This window comes from Staurois parvus, unplaced genomic scaffold (assembly GCF_062004578.1).
Source record: "Staurois parvus isolate SC_StPar_1 unplaced genomic scaffold, SC_StPar_1.0 ptg000505l, whole genome shotgun sequence".
Classification (NCBI taxonomy): domain Eukaryota; kingdom Metazoa; phylum Chordata; class Amphibia; order Anura; family Ranidae; genus Staurois; species Staurois parvus.
Window position 1 is genome coordinate 363,760 of NW_028318301.1, and position 22,251 is coordinate 386,010.

Consider the following 22,251-nt stretch of genomic DNA (forward strand, 5'->3'; position numbering starts at 1 on the left):
GTGAATTAAATAAATAATAAAAAAAACAGTGTGGGGTCACCCCTCCCATCCATACCAAACCCTTCAGGTCTGGTATGGATATTAAGGGGTAACTCCACGCCGAAAATGTAAAAAAAAACAGCGTGGAGTACCCCCCAATATCCATACCAGACCCTTATCCAAGCATGCAGCCCGGCAGGTCAGGAAAAGGGGGGGGACGAACCACCCCCCCTTCTGAACCATACCAGGCCACATGCCCTCAACATGGGGGGGTGCTTTGGGGCAGGGGGGGCTCCCCCCCAAAGCACCTTGTCCGCATGTTGATGGGGACAAAGGCCTCTTCCCCACAACCCTGGCCGGTGGTTGTGGGGGTCTGCGGGCGGGGGGCTTATCAGAATCTGGAAGCCCCCTTTCAGAAGGGGGCCCCCAGATCCCACCCCCCCCATGTGAATGAGTCTGCGGTACATGGTCCCGCGACTCATTCACAAAAAAGTGGTCCGGACCCGTCGGAGGCTTCCAGCCATCTGAAAAAAAGGCTAGCTGACAGTTCTTAAATAGGTTAGGGGCGGGGCCAGCCAGGGACATCATCCGAGAAACCCCGCCCCATGTGACATCACTGATGTCACACGGGGCGGGGTTTCTCGGATGATGTCCCCGGCTGGCCCCGCCCCTTACCTATTTAAGAACTGTCACCCTGTCTCTCCACTGAGGCTAACAAGCTGAATGCAGGAGACAGTCTGACCGTTCTTATATACGTAAGGGGCGGGGACAGCCGGGGACAGCAAGCATGTGACATGGGGCGGGGTCACTCGGATGATGTCCCCGGCTGGCCCCGCCCCTAACCTATTTAAGAACTGTCAGCTAGCCTTTTTTTCAGACGGCTGGAAGCCTCCGACGGGACCGGAATTTTTTTTTTTCTTTTTTTGGGTCACCGCCACCGCCGTGATTGACGTTGGATCTACTTCGGGGGACATTGTTTTAATAAAGGACTTGTCAAAGACCCTGCACTGTGTTTTTTTAACATAAAATATACAGTAAGCGCTCATCAATATTGGCAGCAGCTGAACATACAGGAAAACGCATATAAAGTCCCACAATTCATATATATAAAAATGCAGCGCTTGAAAAAAGTGATCATAAAACACAGTCCAGTGAGAAAAGGTGCTCCGTATATCCTAGTGCAAATGGTAAGGATTTACACTAACCAGATAGCGTAAAATTATACGCATGTGTATGTATATCCTGTGGAGTCCCCTTCTCCCCTCAGATCTGGTCAAGTGAATAGCCAGGAAAGGTAGATATCCTACGCCCTCTTGTGGTGAAACAGTGATCCAGCAGATCAGAACGATATCAAACGGAATAAACCTTCCCCCTTCACAGGAGTTGATAAGGAAATCCCTTGGGGCTGTGAAAGTTGAGGAAGCTCCTCACAGGGGACACAGGATAACACTCATAGTGTAGTAGGTAAGGTTTTTAATATGAAAAACATCAATGCACAATGAACATAGGGTATAGACAGGTGTGGATGAATACACTGACCCCTTGGTATTAAAGATGGCCGCCGGGCCTCCTCGTGGCACCGGCGGCTTAGTGTCAACGGCGTCCTAGGTCCACCTGACGCGTTTCGTGCGCACGCACTTCTTCAGAGGTGGAACAAGGACCGCCGTGACCGTCTCCTCTAACGTATATACCGTATCTGGCGCATGCGCACTAGAGCGGCGCCATCTTGCCGAAGTCCGGGCGTCCGCAATCAACCAGTGCGCATGCGCAGGTGCCATTTTACCATGGGCAGAAATAAAAGTCGGTATCTAGACAACGGCTCCTTACTAGTGGAGTCCGGGCGTCCGTATTGCGCAACCGCGCATGCGCGGGCACCATTTTGTCATATGCCAAAAGGCAGGATACCCAGCGCTGACAGAGACAAAAATGATAGTATCTAGGCGTCATATACGCTGTGGTAAAGCTGCATATTGGAAGGTATTGTGTGGGGAACCCCCTCAGGGGACATCCAAAGTGGAATAAAAAGAAGAATTAGACAAATTCCCATGGAATGTGAATTGGCAGGGACAAGGACTCATAAAATGAATAATAAACGAACAAGTGTCATAAATACGGAGCCAATAGATGCATAAGTCCCGTAAATACTCTAGTAATTAAAATATGAATTGTTATCCGGAAGGGGTATCACGCCCTGCACATAGGTAACAATCACATAAGGAGGGACGAAGCAACATGGTAAATTGGCATTATAAAACATATAAAATACCTATCACATAAGGTAAATAAACCAAAAAATATATATATATATAAAACATATAGATATCTGTATCCCTCCATCCGTTTTTTTGGTCACAGCGGATGTTGAGGCGTTGTATAGCAACATCAATCATAAAGATGGGATGATTGCCGCTAAACATTATCTCACACATGAGAGTCCGTTACTTTCCCCACATATTGATTTCATACCAGAACTTCTGGACTTTGCCATGTCAAAAAACTATATGTGGTTTAATAATAAGTACTATTTGCAGGTCAAAGGTGTTGCCATGGGGGCAAAGTTTGCCCCCAGCCTGGCAAACCTGTTTATGTCCTTTTGGGAGGAGGACAATATTTACGCTATGGACTGGCCCGAATTGCTTTTCTATAAGCGGTACATTGACGATATATTGAGGACAAAATTTGGTCTGTCCATTCATTACTACTTTCTCTGCCCAGTATAGATCCATAAAACATATTATCACTAAAAATTGGGGGATCTTGAAGGCTGATTCCACTCTCTCTAAGATACTCCCGGATAAACCTGAAGTTATTTTCCGCAGGTCATCTACTCTGAGGGACAAAATAGCCCCTAATGTGGTCTCTCTGCCCACACCACCTCCCTCTCTGTTTAGCCACACTGGTTTCTATCCATGCAATAAATGCATCGCTTGTAAGTGTAATGGGGTGAGGAAGAGAAAGATAGACACGTTTGCCTCCAACCAGACTAAGAAATCCTTCAATATTGATAAATTCATTTGTTGCAACAGTAGGTATGTTGTATACTTATTAGAATGCCCCTGCTCCAAGCAATACATTGGGAGGACAACTAGGCGGCTTAGGGACCGCCTCCGTGAACATGTCAATAACATCAAAAAGGGGTACAAGGAACACTCCCTGTCCCTCCATTATAGGAAACATCATCATAGAGACCCCTCCAGTCTTAGATTTGTTGGCATCGACATAGTAACCGCACATTGGAGAGGAACCTTTAAGACCAGGGCGGTCTCACAGATGGAGACCAAATATATTTTTGAATTGGATACTTTGCACCCCGCAGGCTTGAATGTTGAGCTTGACGTCAATTGCTATATTGATAACAGCTGAACCCACTAGGGCCTATCATATGTTATTGACACTAGAAACCACGCTGACCCTTTTGTGTCAACGGGGGGTTACTGTATATGTTATTTTAACTTTTAATTCCTTTTTTACTACATGTGTATGGTTATCATACATTAAGTGCAACCCCACTATTCACACATCCATTGAGGATGCTTATTAGAACTGGATCATATCCACCCTTTGTTTCTTGTTGTTGTATTTTATGACACATGCCTATGACATCTGTTTTATTGTGTTTGCTGAACATAGGCATGTGTTTTATATATATATATATTTTTTGGTTTATTTACCTTATGTGATAGGTATTTTATATGTTTTATAATGCCAATTTACCATGTTGCTTCGTCCCTCCTTATGTGATTGTTACCTATGTGCAGGGCGTGATACCCCTTCCGGATAACAATTCATATTTTAATTACTAGAGTATTTACGGGACTTATGCATCTATTGGCTCCGTATTTATGACACTTGTTCGTTTATTATTAATTTTATGAGTCCTTGTCCCTGCCAATTCACATTCCATGGGAATTTGTCTAATTCTTCTTTTTATTCCACTTTGGATGTCCCCTGAGGGGGTTCCCCACACAATACCTTCCAATATGCAGCTTTACCACAGCGTATATGACGCCTAGATACTATCATTTTTGTCTCTGTCAGCGCTGGGTATCCTGCCTTTTGGCATATGACAAAATGGTGCCCGCGCATGCGCGGTTGCGCAATACGGACGCCCGGACTCCACTAGTAAGGAGCCGTTGTCTAGATACCGACTTTTATTTCTGCCCATGGTAAAATGGCACCTGCGCATGCGCACTGGTTGATTGCGGACGCCCGGACTTCGGCAAGATGGCGCCGCTCTAGTGCGCATGCGCCAGATACGGTATATACGTTAGAGGAGACAGTCACGGCGGTCCTTGTTCCACCTCTGAAGAAGTGCGTGCGCACGAAACGCGTCAGGTGGACCTAGGACGCCGTTGACACTAAGCCGCCGGTGCCACGAGGAGGCCCGGCGGCCATCTTTAATACCAAGGGGTCAGTGTATTCATCCACACCTGTCTATACCCTATGTTCATTGTGCATTGATGTTTTTCATATTAAAAACCTTACCTACTACACTATGAGTGTTATCCTGTGTCCCCTGTGAGGAGCTTCCTCAACTTTCACAGCCCCAAGGGATTTCCTTATCAACTCCTGTGAAGGGGGAAGGTTTATTCCGTTTGATATCGTTCTGATCTGCTGGATCACTGTTTCACCACAAGAGGGCGTAGGATATCTACCTTTCCTGGCTATTCACTTGACCAGATCTGAGGGGAGAAGGGGACTCCACAGGATATACATACACATGCGTATAATTTTACGCTATCTGGTTAGTGTAAATCCTTACCATTTGCACTAGGATATACGGAGCACCTTTTCTCACTGGACTGTGTTTTATGATCACTTTTTTCAAGCGCTGCATTTTTATATATATATGTGTTTTTTTAACACCACACTTTGTTTTCTTGTGAATGAGTCGCGGGACCATGCCCCCCCTGCCCCAAAGCACCCCCCCCATGTTGAGGGCATGTGGCCTGGTATGGTTCAGAAGGGGGGGCGCTCGCTCATCCCCCCCCCCCCTTTCCTGACCTGCCGGGCTGCATGCTTGGATAAGGGTCTGGTATGGATATTGAAGGGATCCCCACGCTTTTTTTTTTTTAAATTTCGGCGTGGAGTTCCCCCTTAATATCCATACCAGACCTGAAGGGCTTGGTAAGGATGAGAGGGGGGACCCATGCTGTTTTTTTTTTTATTGCGGACCTTTATTTTTACATTCAGCTGTCAAAATAAATATTATCTAGACCTTCGAAATAAGTAAAATCATTACAGAAATAATTATAAAGGATAAGAAACAAAAATAGAATCACTAGAACTAAGGAAATCAAATTAGAATACATAAAGATATGCCTAGCACTGTTTGTTAAACACAGTAGACGCGACCGAGTGTCGGCTGTCAGAGGAATCCTTACTGAGATTTACTATTGAGTAGTGGCTAAAAAGCAAGCGCCCACAGAGGACGTCTAAAATGTGTTCTGCACATGTGCATTTATATCGGCCAAAGACACTGCACGGGCGTCTAGTTTTTTACTGTGTTGATTTGCTTTAAAAAAACATTTTTTAACACATTCTTAATTTTTTTTGAAATGGCAGATATTGTTTAAAGTGAAGTCCTGATATTTGGCAAAGCAAATTTCAAAGTGAACATGTCTCTGCAGTGATTTTTCATGGTGTTAGACATGCCTCTTAGCAAGTCTGCTTTGTGAGTCTGATTCCGGGCGTGTGTCTCGTTAGTAAATTCGATTGGGCGTCTACTTATGGACGCTGCTCAATAGTAAATCTCGTTGCGGGGTAAAAGTAGACGGTCGCTCGTAAAAATTAGACGTTCGCACACGGAAATGCGCCCAGGCACAATAGTAAATCAGGGCCGTTGTGTCAATCAATACATGACAAATGAGAGGGCTTAAAAAGTATGTAGGAAATAATATAATAAAAATGAATAATAAGCCAGAAAAGGGGGAAAGAATATTTATATATATATTTATGTTCGTCAGTAATATGTGAACCACATAAACGCACATAAGAATCCTATACAATCAGCTATTATCTATAAAGCAATTTATGTCAATATCAATATTATGCCCATGAGGTGACAGAGTTTGCATCCCAAAAGTCCATTTTGTTTCCAGCATTGACACTGCCGTTGTTTGATTTCCTCTCCAATGTGGGCGAATTAAATCGATGCCCATGAATTTCAACAGTATATATTCTTTTCCCCCTTTTCTTGCTTATTATTCATATTTTATAAATTCAACTTTCCCACCTAATGAGCCCTAGAGCTCATTTTATATTATTTCCTACATACTTTTTAAGCCCTCTCATTTGTCATATATTGATTGACACAACGTATCATGAATTTTGAGTACTTTTCTAATTCTTTCTCCCTTTTTATTTTTATATTCATTTTTTTACCATCCTCGTCTTAGGTGTAGGAGAATATTTGGTCAATGATATATATTTTATTAATAATATGATTTTTGTGGTTCCATACGACTGTATTATAAACAGGTTTTGCTAATTTTATATTTATAATTATATTAATTCCTCAATGGTTTATATATCTTTATATTTTCATATTGTACTTTTACTTGTATTGTTTGGAATATTATGATCAGTATTTATTAATTTATTAATATATATGACCGTTAATCATTCAATAATGCTTGGACCCTTTTATTGTTAAAAATAAATGTAATACATATTTTTATGATCATTTAATTCGGATATATATTAATACACATTTATAGAATTTAAAATGATTTAAAAGAACCAAATAAATAAATAATGCAGCACTATAAAATGATAAAAGTGACTGTATGCAAAAGTGAAGCACAAAATGATTTAGCGCTAAAGTGCCCACTGAGTGGTCACTTTAGCACTAAATCATTTCACGCTTCACCTTTGCATACAGTCACTTTTGTCATTTTATAGTGCTGCATTATTTATTTATTTGGTTCTTTTAAATGGTTTCTGTGTTTGTGCACTTATTGTCACATGCCTGATGAAGGCGTCCTGCGTGACTCCGAAACATTGCTTTGCTGTAACTATGTGACTGCGAATAAAAGCTTCGAACCCTAAATGGAGATCCACGGTGTGCTGGTGACATTTATTTTGCTCTGACTTTCTCGGTTCCAGCTGACGGTCGCTGCAGCACCCATCTACACATACAGCCATCTTGTGACGCAGGAACGTGTGTGTTGAGATTTCTCAAAATTTCGCCCATCAGTAATAGGACACACTTTCCACTTACTACTGCGAGTAGTACTTCCACACTAGCATCCCATTTTATACCTGTAAAATTAAAGCCCTGGTCTGACTTTAACACCCCTTGTATATTGTCCAAGGTGTAATCCTCCAGAATTACAGTCTTCAAAATGCTCATCCAGTGAAAAAAACTTCAAACAACTTGTGACTCAAAATTTCTTCTTTATGGAACCACAAAACAAGTGAACAAAATACTCAAAATCATGATCAAAAGCATTCACCCACACTTATATATATGCACTCATGCCTTACACATTGACATCCAAGCCACAAAAGATCTCACACAGCATGGTTATCTCCAAATACAGTATCATACAGCTCGCAGTGTCTCCAAGTTTAGTCTATCTAGTGTTTAACCGCCTCCCGCCCACCATATAGTAAAATGATGGACGCAAGGCGGTTCTCTCGTTCTAACCGCACATACGCGGCTCCGGGAGCACGCAGCACGGCAATCGGCGGTGCACTGTGTCCCTCGGATGTTTTTGGATGTTTTTTTTCCACTATATTGCCAAAGGTATTGGGACACCCCTCCAAATCATTGGATTCAGGTGTTTCAATCACCCTTCATGGCCACAGGTATAAAAAATCAAGCACCTAGGCATGCAGACTGCTTCTATAAACATTTGTGAAAAAATGGGTCACTCTCCACTCTCAGGAGCTTAGTGAATTCAAGCATGGTACCAGGATAGCTTGCAACCTGTGCAATAAGTCCATTCGTGAAATTTCCTGGCTACTAAATATTCCACATGCAACTGTTAGTGGTGTTATAGCAAAGTGGAAGCAACTGGGAACAGCAACAGGCCACGTAAAATGACAGAGCGGGGTCAGTGCATGCACAGAAGTCACCAAGGCCCTGATTTACTATTGTGCCTGGGCGCATTTCCGTGGGCGAACGTCTAATTTTTACGAGCGACCGTCTACTTTTAAAAACGTTGAAATTTGCTTTGCCAAATATCAGGACTTCACTTTAAACAATATCTGCCATTTCAAAAAAAATTAAGAATGTGTTAAAAATAGTTTTTTTAAAGCAAATCAACACAGAAAAAAAACTAGACGCCCGTGCAGTGTCTTTGGCCAATATAAATGCGCATATGCAGAACACATTTTAGACATCCTCTGTGGACACTTGCTTTTTAGCCACTGCTCAATAGTAAATCTCAGTGTGGATTCCTCTGACAGCCGGGACTCGGTCACGTCTACCGTGTTTAACAAACTAACCTATTTAAGAACTGTCAGCGAGCCCTTTTTTCAGACGGCTGGAAGCCTCCGACGGGACCGGACCTTTTTTTTTTTTCTTTTTTCGGGTCGCCTCCGCCGCCGTGATTGACGTTGGATCTACTTCGGGGGACATTGTTTTAATAAAGCACTTGTCAAAGACCCTGTACTGTGGTTTTTTTTACACCACACTTTATTTTTTTGTGAATGAGTTGTGGGACCATGTACCGCAGACTCATTCACGTAAGGGGGCGGGATCTGGGGGCCCCCTTGTTAAAGGGGGCTTCCAGATTCTTATAAGCCCCTCGCCCGCAGACCCCCACAACCACCAGCCAGGGTTGTGGGGAAGAGGCCTTTGTCCCCATCAACATGGGGACAAGGTGCTTTGGGGGGGAGCCCCCCTGCCCCAAAGCACCCCCCCATGTTGAGGGCATGTGGCCTGGTATGGTTCAGGAGGGGGGGTGCTCGCTCGTCCCCCCCCCTTTCCTGACCTGCCGGGCTGCATGCTCGGATAAGAGTCTGGTGTGGATATTGGGGGGTACTCCACGCTGTTTTTTTTTTTCTATTTTCGGCATGGAGTTACCCCTTAATATCCATACCAGACCCAAAGGGCTTGGTATGGATGGGAGGGGGGACCCCACGCAGTTTTTTTTATTATTTATTTAATTCACGGAAATAATTTAAAATTCAGCTGTCAGTGGGAAACCCCGATGACAGCTGAAACATTCCTTCTGTCCCTGCAGAGAGCTCCGCTATTATATTTGACATTAGAAAGTATAGAAACTGCAACATTGTATCTATTTGTATCCATTTCGGATATAGATGTTTTTATTCGGATACATATAGATACAATGTTGCAACCTTTAAACTTTTTAATGTCAAATATAATAGCGCAGCTCTCTGCAGGGACAGAAGTAATTACGTCGCTATTATATTTGCCGGCCGTGGACGGGGTGAAAATCTTGACAATTTTTTTTTACCATTGGTGGTAACGTCGGCCCATTGAACAACCGGTTTTTCGTTTTTTTTTTTTTTTAAATGGTCAGTTTTCGCCCCATCTATGGCCTGCATTTTTCTTTTTCTTATTCTTTTTTTTATTCTTCTTTTTAATTTTCTTATTCTTTTTCTTGCAGGTCATGGCTCATGCGCAGATTTTTTATCTGTAAAAAGATCAGCCAATTTGCCGATCTTTTTATCCATATTTACCGATTAAAAAAAGTGGCAAAATCCCAAAAAATGGCTGACCAGTTAACCCACTAACGGCCCGAAAATCAGCCGATTTTTTTTTCGGCCGATTTTAGACCCATCTAAAGCAGGCCATAGATGGGTCTAAAATCGACCGATTTTTCTGCCGAAAAAAAAATCGAACGATCTTCGGGCCATTAGGGGGTTAATTGGTTGGCCATTTGTCGGGATTTTGGCACATTTTTTTTATCAGTAAATTTGGAAAACAAAAATGTCCAACTTTACTGATAAACAAAATATGCTAAAATCCCGAAAAATGGCCGACCAATTATCTCACTAACGGAAGAGGCCCTTGTCCCCATTAACATGAGGACAAGGTGCTTTGGGGGGGAGCCCCCCCCTGCCCCAAAGCACCCCCCCATGTTGAGGGCATGTGGCCTGGTATGGTTCAGGAGGGGGGGCGCTCGCTCCCCCCCCTTTCCTTACCTGCTGGGCTGCATGCTCGGATAAGGGTCTGGTATGGATTTTGGGGGGATCCCCAAGCTGTTTTTTATTTAATTTCAGCGTGGAGTTACCCCTTAATATCCATACCAGACCCGAAGGGCTTGGTGTGGATGGGAGGGGGGACCCCATGCCGTTTTTTATTTATTATGGTGCTGGTTTTTAAATGTAATTTTCCCTTTCTTTTTCTTCACTATAGCTCAGAAATTCACCTGTCACTTCCCCCAGCTAAAAGAGAAAGTTTTCTTGGAATTTATATCCCTAAAGGAAACAATGTTTACTTTGAGTTTATTAAAAGATACAAAGTTTTCTGTAACTTCGGGAAAAGTGACTTCTAAGCTTGTAAACTATAGTGAAGAAAAAAAAAAGTCTGGCATTTGCATTTGAAAATCAGTGCTGACATACACTTTGTAATGCAAAAAAAATTATTAACAATTGTGTAAACCGAGGCATTATTTTCAATAGATTTTCATTCGTAAACCGAAAATTACGTTAACCGAGGCGTTGGTAAACTGAGGTACGCCTGTATTAGTATTGCAATCCTTTGTATTGGGATACATAGAACCAACATACATCTAAATTGGCAACATAGCACAACATTTGTGTCGCATTTGAGATATCTGGCTAGTTACACTGACCTTGCCCAGGGACCTATGATTGATTCACACCACAGAAATACAGGCAGGATTACCGTTCAACAGCTCCGTGGATTAGTGGTTAGCACTACTGTCTCACAAGGCTAGGGTTGTTGGTTTGAATCCCAACCACAGCAATGAATTTGCATGATCTCCGTGTGACTACCCTAACATACAAGTGCTGGTGGCAGCATCTTTGCTTTCTGTTTAAATGATCTCTAGAATGTGAATTAGAATGAGGCCTTGTCTGTTCAAACATCTTTTAAAGTAGCACCTTATGTGAATGTCAAACGATGGGATGAGATAAGGGCCTGGACTAATGATTGATTGGATAATGCTGGTTTGCACTCCACCTCCTTTTGGGAAAGTTTGTCAAACCATGAGAAGAGTGAGCGAAAGAAATGGATTAAAAAAAAAAAATAATAATAATGGCATGGAGTCCCGCCCCCCCCCCCCCTCAAATTCATAACAGACCCTTATCTGAGCATGCAGATACCGCATGCCTTCAAAGATTTATTTCCTTTGTTGAATTGCCTGCTTGATTCACACTAGATGTGATTTAAAATTGTGCTTTTTGTTGGCAATTTCACCGTGTTTTCTGTAGATTTACCAATGAGGTATTGCGTTTTCAATTGTGTTTTGCATTGCGATTTCTATTGTAGTCTATATGTGAAATCGCTACAAAATGCTGAAAAAGTTAGACGAGAACTACTTTTGAAATTGTGCTGCAGCAAATCGCTTACATTTAGACGCTCCACATTAATTAGATCGGATATAAGGTACAATTTCAATTCCCAAATCGCACCTGAAATCATGCACCCTGGATGCGACTTGGCATGCAATTTGCATGGCATGCGACTTGCAAATCGTATGCCAAGTCACACCCTATTGTCTGCTATTAGAGCAGTCACATGGGTGCGTTTCCGACACTGATTTCTAAAGTAGTACATGTACTACTTTTGTGACGATTTGCATAGATATCTGTGTCAGATGTCTTGCAAATCGTAAGGAAATCATCATCTTCACTGTACGTCGCACAATTTCTAAATCGGCTTTGATGTGACCGCGGTGTAAGGCCTTTTTATATTTGATTTCCTGAGTGTTTTTCCGATTTATGGGAAATGCCGCATACTAGCAAAAGTGAATTGACATTTTCAGTATTGCATGAGAGATGTGGTCATGTGACTGCCTTAACTCATACGATAATCTGGAGTGAATTGTGCCCATAGGGCCAAGAAATATTGCCAATAGGGTTCCCTTTCACATCCCTGTTCAATGTTCTGTTGTATGCTGCACAGGTACACGTCACTGTGGCTTTCTTTCTGACTCTGATTTGTGGGGCCTGTATACCAAGGGTTAACGCAGGTGGGAAGAGAATTAATCAGGTGCAAACACTTTCTCTGACCAAATGAATGACAGTGGTGGGTGTGGCCTACCTTATATAATGGCATGCAGTTGTAGCTGATTTTTGCCTGGTACAGGCACATTATTTCTGCATTTCCTTGTCTGTGGTGGTTTGGGGAGGAAGAGATATTGTGGTGAATTGCCCCAGGCCACACTCACGCTGTGTTTTGATGTGGGCTGTAAGTGTTTTGCATGTTCTTCCTTCTAAGGTGTGTTTGTGTGTTATTGTACAATGATTGTGTTTATTACCTTTGCATTGTAATCCTAACACATGACCATTGCTCTACCCTTCCAAGTTTGCTTTATTTAGAATGAAATGCAGTTTTCAGACAACCATGGTGAGAAATGTATGTGTGGGGGATTTGGGGAGGTGGGAGGTGTTTTTATTTTGGCACGTATGTATTTTTATATTGATATTTCGATCTGCAGCTTTTGTGAATAAGCCCAAGTGATTCATATTAACCATTTGTTTCCTGCTGTAACCTGTGAAAGCACAGTTCATTATAAGTATAATCTTTTAGATTGTAAGCTCTTATGAGCAGGACCGTTCTATTTTAGCAACATCAATCCTGCTTTTTTTTTTTTCACACCAAGATATTGAATGTAGCTTTTTGTTGCTGTCCAAATAAATGTGGAATGTGTATTTGATCAATAAACATTTGTACTACAGGTGAAACTCGAAAAATTAGAATATTGTGCAAAAGTTCATTTATTTCAGTAATGCAACTTAAAAGGTGAAATTAGTATATGAGATAGACTCATTACATGCAAAGCAAGATAGTTCAAGCCGTGATTTGTCATAATTGTGATGATTATGGCTTACAGCTCATGAAAACCCCAAATCCACAATCTCAGAAAATTAGAATATTACATGCAATCAATAAAACAAGGATTGTACATAGAACAATATCGGACCTCTGAAAAGTATAAGCATGCATATGTACTCAGTACTTGGTTTGGGCCCCTTTTGCAGCAATTACTGCCTCAATGCGGCAAGGCATGGAAGCTATCAGCCTGTTGCACTGCTCAGGAGTTATGGAAGACCAGGATGCTTCAATAGTTCGGTATAATGTCTCTCATCTTTCTCTTGGCAATCTCCCATAGATTCTCTATGGGGTTCAGGTCAGGCGAGTTTGCTGGCTAATCAAGCACAGTAATCCCACGGTCATTGAAGCAGGTTTTGGTGCTTTTGGCAGTGTGGGCAGGTGTCAAGTCCTGCTGGAAAATGAAGTGAGCATCCCCATAAAGCTCATCTGCGGTAGGAAGCATAAAGTGCTCCAAAATCATGTCCAGGATCCGTCTGTGTGTGGTGGCTCTTGATGCACTGACTACAGCCTCAGTCCACTCCTTGTGAAAGTCCTCAACACTTTTGAATGGCCTTTTCCTGACAATCCTCTCCAGGCTGCGGTCATCCCTGCTGCTTGTGCACCTTTGTCTTCCACACTTTTCCCTTCCACATAACTTTCTATTAATGTGTTTTGATATAGCACTTTGGGAACATCCAACTTATTTTGCAATTACCTTTTGAGGCTTTCCCTCCTTATGGAGGGTGTAAATGATGGTTTTCTGCACAACTGTCAGGTCAGCAGTCTTTCCCATGATTGTGATTCCTACTGAACCAGACTGAGAGACCATTGAAAGGCTCAGGAACCCTTTGCAGGTGTTATGGCTTAATTAGCTGATTAGAGTGGGACACTTTGAGCCTAGAATATTGCACCTTTTCACAATATTCTAATTTTCTGAGATTGTGGATTTGGGGTTTTCATGAGCTGTAAGCCATGATCATCACAATTATGACAAATCACGGCTTGAACTATCTTGCTTTGCATGTAATGAGTCTATCTCATATATTAGTTTCACCTTTTAAGTTGCATTACTGAAATAAATGAACTTTTGCACGATATTCTAATTTTTTGAGTTTCACCTGTATGTTTGTTTTTTGAGGGGATTATTTCATGTTCTAGTTGAATGTTGCACAGTGGCTAAATGGTTAGCACTTCCACCTGGCAGTACTAGGGTCGTTGGTTCAAATCTCAGCCACGGCACCTCCTGCCTGGAGTTTGCATGTTCTCCCTGTGCCTGTGTTTCCTCCGGGTACCCCAGTTTCCTGCCACACTCTAAAGACATGCTGGTAGGTTAATTGGATCCTGTCGAAATTGGCCCTAGTATATGTATGAATGTAAGTTAGGGCTCTTAGTACGCCCCTTGAGGGTTAGGGACTGATGTGAATTTACCACATCTATATGTAAAGCACTGCGTAAATTGACAGCGCTATATAAGTATCTGAAATGTACTAGCACCCCTAACACTTATTTTGCTAGCTAAATAATATGCCCAAATCTTCCTTGTTAGAGCGCACATGTGCAAGTATGTCCAAAATAACAAACCAAAAGCTCCCTATTGCACCACAAGACCATGTTCTGTACAAATGAATAGGTCGTGTTCAATGTGCAGCTAGCTATTCTTTTTCTACAATCCTCTTAACAGTAATAAATTGGGCCCCCAATTTATGTTGACTTTGGCCCTTTACTGGAAAATATATATTCGCCAATGTCATATACACAGTATAGCTGCAAGCATACATTCACCAATGCCAAATCTACAATAGAACTGCAAACATATATTTGCGAATGTCATATACACAATGGAGCCGCATGTAAAATTGCTATGTTGCACAAATAAATGCCAAGACGGCTGTTGGAGGAGGCGCTAGAGCAGCTGTCATACCGGAAATGAAACTTGCACATTTCCTAATTGGCAGAAGAACAGGACGCAGGTAACATTGATCCACTTTCTAGTCATTAGGCAAAATCATAATTGATTGATCAATATTCCTGGCACTGACACAACCCAGAAAATTGATCTCCATTTTCAACGTTCATAAATGTCAAGGAGCTTATAATCTAAGGGCAGAAACTCAGCCATGTAACTAGGTCCAATGAACCTAACAGCATGTCTTTTGAGTGTTGGCAGAAACACATCCATACAGGGAAAGCATGCAAACTGGGATGCAGCCATGACTGGGATTAGAACCCATGACCCAAGCGCTGTAAGTTCTGAGCTCTAACCACCATTCAAACTGTGGGAGACACAGTTTGACCTATAATGTAGAATAGTTACATTGTTTAAAAATGATAAAGAGAGCGCTGGTAAAATTATATAGACTACTAAAATGGTATTACACAAGATAAATATAACCACGAACAGTAGTGCATGAACTCGTGAAAGGTCATCCACCCTTGTGACAGTGTACTACACTATTAACCTCCTTGGCGGTATGATTCTTTCCGGTACCATTTTTTTGCATGGAAATATGTAGTTTTTTATTGTAGGCTGTAATTTTTAGGAATAACTCACTGAAATCTGTCCGAACAAGAGTCTATTAAATATTCCGGATATGATAAAATTTGAAACACGAAATCATAAATTATAATTTAATAAATAATCAAAAAATAATAATATAATAATAGTAAATTTAATTCAATAATATAATCAAACCAAAAACACTGAAATTTGAAATACAGAGGCAAATTCGCACATTGCTGAGCAAAGTCGCAAAATCGTTTTCAGTGTCTGATGATGAATTTCCCCACGAATCATTTTCACTCAATTCTGCAAGTGGTTCTGATTTACTATCGCTGTTCTAAAACCGCTTTTGACGTAAAGGGATGCTTTTTGGACGCCATGGACTTATCTAAGTTTCCAGGCAGAAAGAACATTCAAAATGCAGGCAGGGCACAGAACAAAGCACTAGGGACAAAATGTATGTGAAATGCATTGAAATAGCAATGACAGCAAAAATGACATTTTTAAAAAAATTCAAATTTCCCGCCGGTTCCGGCGCCCGTACGTCCCGACGTCACAGGGACCGGAACACAGAAGCCGGATGCCGGAGGAGATGGCCGGGGACGCTGGAGGGGACAGATCGCGGGAGCGAAGGACAAGGTAAGTGCTGCAGGGACCCCCAGAGAACGCCGCATGGTAAGCCCGAGTGTAGCTCGGGGTTACCGCTTTTGGTATAGAAATTTTACCCCGAGCTACACTCGGCAACACCGCTAAGGAGGTTAAGCACCTTTCTGGCTCCTGTGGCTGAGCTAATTCCTCCCCAGGACCATTTGGGCACCCACCCTGATGGATGGATGGCTGGAGCTGGATAACTAACCCATAGCTCCCAGAATACCGCTGCACCCCCAGATGTGTGATGTGTATAACCCATGCGCATTAATACTTTAGTGTAGACCAGTCCCAAGGGTGGTTTATCTTTCACGAGTTCATGCACTACTGTCCGTCACGGAGAAACCACACGTGCCATTCATAGGCACTCTCTGAGTTGGTACTCTCACACGAAGGACATTCCATTATTCAGGAATGATTATATGAACTTATTTTAGCACCATTTACCATTTTACATCATTATTGCAATTATTTCCACTTTTTGGTTTTTACATGCGTTCATTATTGATCACATGCATTTATAGCGCTGCACTTGATTTTAACATAGAATAGTTACGTGATTAACGAGAATGAAGATATATCATTATATTGAGAAATTAGAACTCGACATTGCAAATTATTTGAGATATAAGTGTGTAAATGTTTAACATTTGAAAATAGAATATATGACATTCATTAGTAAATGTATTAGTTGTCTGATCATTTTGGAGAAACAGCAAAAAAAAAAAAAATAATATAGGTGTACTAATTATGTTCTCTTTTGCGAACATAAAAACGCCAATGGTACCATGCCCGCGCTTGTGCGCCATCTAGGGAACATATCCGGTATTGCACCTAAAAATGTGCCAGAGGCGATTTCACATTTACTAATAGTAAAGTAGACGTTCGTCAATGAGATTTCTAGAAGCCGCTCAGAAGACTGACAGGTCTTGATTGATTTAATTCAGTCTGCCTGAATGTTCAGAGTCTGCTGGTAGACTCAAGTCTTAGTAAATCAGGGCCCAACTGTCTACAGAGTCAATAGCTAAAGACCTCCAAACTTCATGTGGCCTTCAGATTAACACAACAACAGTGCATAGAGAGCTTCATGGAATGGGTTTCCATGACCGAGCAGCTGCATCCAAGCCTTACATTACCAAGTGCAATGCGAAGTGTCGGATGCAGTGGTGTAAAGCACGCTGCCACTGGGCTCTAGAGCAGTGAAGATGTGTTCTCTGGAGTGACAAGTTTTGTTTCTCTGTCCGGCTATCCGATGGACGTGTCTTGGTTTGGCAGGTGCCAGGAGAACAGTATATTCCTTACTGCATTGTGAAAAGTGTAAAGTTTGGTTAAGGGTGGATTATGGTGCGGGGCTGTTTTTCAGGGGTTGGGCTTGGCCCCTTGGTTCCAGTGAAGGGAACTCTTAAGGTGTCAGCATACCAAGACATTTTGGACAATTTTATGCTCCCAACTTTGTAGGGACAGTTTGGGGATTGCCCCTTACTGTTCCAACATGACTGCACACCAATGCACAAAGCAAGGTCCATAGTGGACATGGATGTGCGAATTTGGGGTGGAGGAACTTGACTGACCTGCACAGATTCAGGACCTCAACCACATAGAACACCATTGGGATGACTACGAGCCAGGCATTCTTGTCCGTCATCAGTGCCTGACTTCACAAATGCGCCCCTGGAAGAATGGTCAAACATTCCCATAGACACACTCCTAAACCTCTGGGAAGGACAGCCTTCCCAGAAGAGTTGAAGCTGTTATAGCTGCAAATGGTGGGCCAACTCGATATTGAACCCTACGGACTAAGACTGGGATGCCATTAAAGTTTATGTGCATGTAAAGGCAGGCGTCCCAATACTTTTGGCAATATAGTGTGTGTGTGTGTGTATATATATATATATTTATACATTATTTTGAGAGTTTTTAGCACTGGAATTTCAGGCAATATGCTACTGTTTTAATTTTAACATGCTTAGCAATTGCAAGTGTAGAATCAATTAGTCTCTAGCTTCGATAATACAAATATTTATTACATTTCTCACCTTCCTCAGCAGTATTCACACTTCCTGATTTTTCCTCTGTCAGTGTGCAGATCATTTCTATAATTTGAGACTCTCTCACCAATTTATCAAGCGCAAACAACTCACGACAGCGAAGTGGACCAAATGTGCCCAAGCACTGAAAAAAACAATTGTATGGGTCATTTCAAAGAATATGTTAAAGAAGATATATGGTCACAGCATACATTTTCCTTTTATAACATCAGCACTGAAATAACAATATAAGCAATAGTTAATATTGACCACCCGACAAACATCCTAGAAAAATCTCCTTTTGCGTTGTGAGTGCTGCTCTCCTGGTGGTTATCTCTTTACACAACTTCTTGGATGTCCTGCACGCTTTTTTCTCTGCCATTTACTCACAGTTTATAAGGACTATATATCCCATGGTACCTTGCAAGCCGTGTACTGACTACACCTCCTGAAACTCCCCCTTTCAGCACCTCTGTAGTTCAGAAGGTAGGGTCTGTGAATTGTGTGAAACAGCATTGCCTACTCAAAGGCTATGGCCTTTACATGTGTGTCACAGAATTCAACGTATATGTATAGGGATCTTCTCAAAGTAAGTTTACAAACTTCAATATTGAAGTCTAGAAATACTAGAAGTAATTTAAATAGAATGTAGAAATAAATATACGATTTTAAAATTTTACCGAAGATATACTTAAACAAACAGATATACTGTAAGGATTCAACTTATTCCTGCTTGATCTTTAATTGCACCACAGATACATTATTTGCTTTAATAATTGAATTGTATTTCCCTTAATAAACATTCTTTATAATTACTTACCAACAGTAACCTGTTACAGTTGTTTAGATGCATGACCAATACCCTGTCCAGGTGTTCACTACCAGAGCTCAGAATATCAATAGATTCTTCAGATGTACAGTACATCATATCGTTGTTTGTAGTTTCTCTCTGATCTGCAGAAAAGTCTGCTGATGGCTCACAGCAAACCTTCCTAAAATAAAAGTCATCATGTGTTTATGGTTTACAATTATTATATTGTTATCATAAATAAAATCTAGTTTAAAAGCTAACAATGTTTCACTGCATAAAGTTAACTTGTGTCCAATTATGGACATTATAGAATGTACATATTTGTAACAAGCAGCAAATAATTTTTAAAGTAAGCCTGCACTGTAGTCCTAGTGGAGCAATTCATCATCACAATTCACAAGTTCCTCCGTAAACAGCTCAGCTAACTCTGTTCCATTTACATTAGAGCAGCCTACTTCACCCTATTTATCCTTGAGGAGCCCTTGAAAAAAAAAAGTCAAGGACTTGGGATCTCTTGAGAAAATTTCAGATCTACAGCATTACAGTGCTTTATCAATCAGTTGCAGATATGAAAATAACTAAAAGAAAAACATTTAAGATCACTAATGTGAAATACTGTATGTGCTAGATTTTTGCTGGCCAAAGCTTAATTCTGTAGCAAAAAATGCATTTACATTGGCATTCAGTGGCAAAGATACATTTGCACTGGTGTCCAGTAGTAAAAATATATTTGTATTGGTGTTTGGTGGTAAAAATGCACTTATGCTGTATTTTTTGTCAGTGGCTTATCAATGGTTTGTTAATGGCTGTGTGAAAACTTTCCTGGCTGGGCTGCTAACTCAGGCTTTCCTAGCCTAGATCTGTTTCAGTTCCTTCCACTGAGTCATGATAGAGAAAAAGAAAATGCCTTGGAATAATGACTCAGTATACCCTCCAGACATTGCAAAGGACATAAAGACCTAGTACAGGACAGTACAGGACACAGACTTGATATTCATAAACCCTGAATTATAGGCTGGAACCATCAGGTGGACACTGCCAAGGCTTTTGAGAACATGCCCCCTAGGCATTCTCCTATAACCATACCCAACTCCATGAGTCCTTGGTTTTATGTTATTGTCAAAAGGTAATTGACCTCCTAACGTAATTAGTTTATTATTTTAATTTTGGATTGTTTAAACAACCCTTCAGTCAACTCGTCACTGTCCTTTATCACACCAAGAGAAGCAGGGCATCTGAACTGTGCAACCTCAGTAAAAACATGGGAGGTGTACACAGACCCTATACTGTGGGGATAGCTTGTAATTTTGCTTTAGGTACTTAATCCTGCACTTGTTGCAGCACGTAGCTAACCACAGAGTGCTATACAGGTCCAGGACCATGGTCCATCCCTATGAAACCCAGACCCTGAAGATCCCGTGACAGGCAAAGTCTGGACCCTATATAGCAACCAGCAATTTGAACAGGTAAGACAGGGTCACCTTGTATCTGTGACCGTTACTGTAGTTCTACAAGTAATGGACTGAATATCTCCAATACTTGCGCTTAGATGTTTAAACAATCAGGAGAACAGGAATGTGTTTGGAATGTAGTCACTTATACAGTGTGAATTTTTCAAACTTGGCACTAAAGTTCAATCATTCAGAATTTAGTATCAGGTGGATGACACACTACAAATTGCACACTTTACAGCCAGCCTAAAGCTTTTTATACAGCACTCAGGTGCTTCCTTCCACCCTTTTGACTTCACAAAATGACAATCACTACTAGGTTGCTGCGTATTCCTCCTCGGACAATTTTACTAACCTATGAGTATACCATAGGAAATACCCTCTGTAATAGCAATGGTGGAAACTAGGTGCAAGGGAACTATGGCAAAAACTCAGGCAAACGTTTACTCTACAGAAGGCCTGCAAACCACTCAGACTGACAATGCTTCCCTTGCTCCACAGCAGGACCCTATTTAACACTGATCTCTGCATGCGATTCTAGCTCTATGTCAGGCACGCAACACATGGCCTGCCTGTGTAAATACTTGCCAGCACACCACGGATCTTCAGATTGAATCTGAACTTTTTTTTTTTAACATGGTGGTTTTTTTTTTTTATTAACACAAAGTTTTATCGAACGTTTTTTTTTAAATTGAAGTACAGTCACATAAAGAACAGACGAGTGCAACATTTCTGTCACAGTCTGGAGTCAGGATTGGAGTGCAATAATAAATAAACTAAATAAGTAAACAAATAAATGAAAGTCCAAAAAATTAATCCAAAAGTAAATGTCCAAAAATAAATGTCCAAAATGAATAAATTAATAGTCCACCACAATATCTCAATTCAGTGTCTCCAACATTTAATTCTCCATTCCGGACCACGTGATACCTCGAAAAAATATAACTATAATAGTGTATTACCTTCAAATACTTTCAACACATAAGTAAATACTATATCTGTGCAAAATATATAAATATAAATGTGAAAAAATATCAACTGTGCGTAACACGTGAATCATGCAACATCACTCTGTGAAAAAGTGAAAAATTGAAAAAATTGTGTACACTCAAAAAGCTAGCAAAAAAACCAAACAAACAAACAAAAAGTATATATATATATATATATATATATATATATATATATATAAAAAACACAAATAACGTGAAGCAAATCAATCAATAAAGTGAGCACTCAGTGACCACCTCTATATTTTCCAAAATGGCTGCGCCGCCACTTCCGGTTTGCGTAATGCGTCAGACGTCACGTCCACTGACGTGTTTGGTCACTTCCATTTTGGAAATTGGAAAAACGTGATTTTGAGATAAGGAAGCTGCTGTGGCTGGTTCATGGGAAATGATGCTGAATGTTAAAAGTCCCCAATGTAAGATGCTGCATTAAATATCTTCATGCTCTTTACCATATGCTACATGGGTTTTTTCTATTTCTAAAAGGATTATGGAGAATTGAAGGTATACCCTATATACAGTGAATAGGAGCTTGGAAAGTGACTGCTATAAACATCAGAACATCCCTTTAAAGTTGATATTACTCCATGAGGGTAATGGTATTTAATCTTGCCTTATAGAAGTGCTCACTTTATTGATTGATTTGCTTCACTTTATTTGTTTTATTTTTTTTTTATATTTATATATACTTTGTGTTTTATTTCTGTTTTTTTTTGCTTGCTTTTTGAGTGTACACAATTTTTTAAATTTTTCATTTTTTATTGGAGTGTACACAGAGTGATGTTGCATAATTCACGTGTTACTCACAGTTGAATCTATTGATATTTTTGCACATTTATATTTATA

At 40.9% G+C, this 22,251-nt stretch overlaps 1 protein-coding gene across 2 annotated transcripts in view; it reads right to left on the reverse strand.

Annotated features, from left to right (window-relative positions):
* The window catches only part of LOC149451927 (rho family-interacting cell polarization regulator 1-like), a 1,274,165-nt gene that overhangs the window by 40,241 nt on the left and 1,211,673 nt on the right, over positions 1 to 22,251 (reverse strand). Inside the window, exons 15-16 of one of the 2 annotated variants that reach the window (XM_089689951.1) lie at positions 18,957 to 19,128; positions 18,146 to 18,281 (exon numbers count right to left, since the gene is read on the reverse strand). In XM_089689951.1, coding sequence (XP_089546077.1) covers positions 18,146 to 18,281; positions 18,957 to 19,128 — 308 coding nt within the window. Of the gene's footprint in view, positions 1 to 18,145; positions 18,282 to 18,956; positions 19,129 to 22,251 lie in introns of those variants that run through there. The other variant, XM_089689952.1, reaches the window with a different exon arrangement.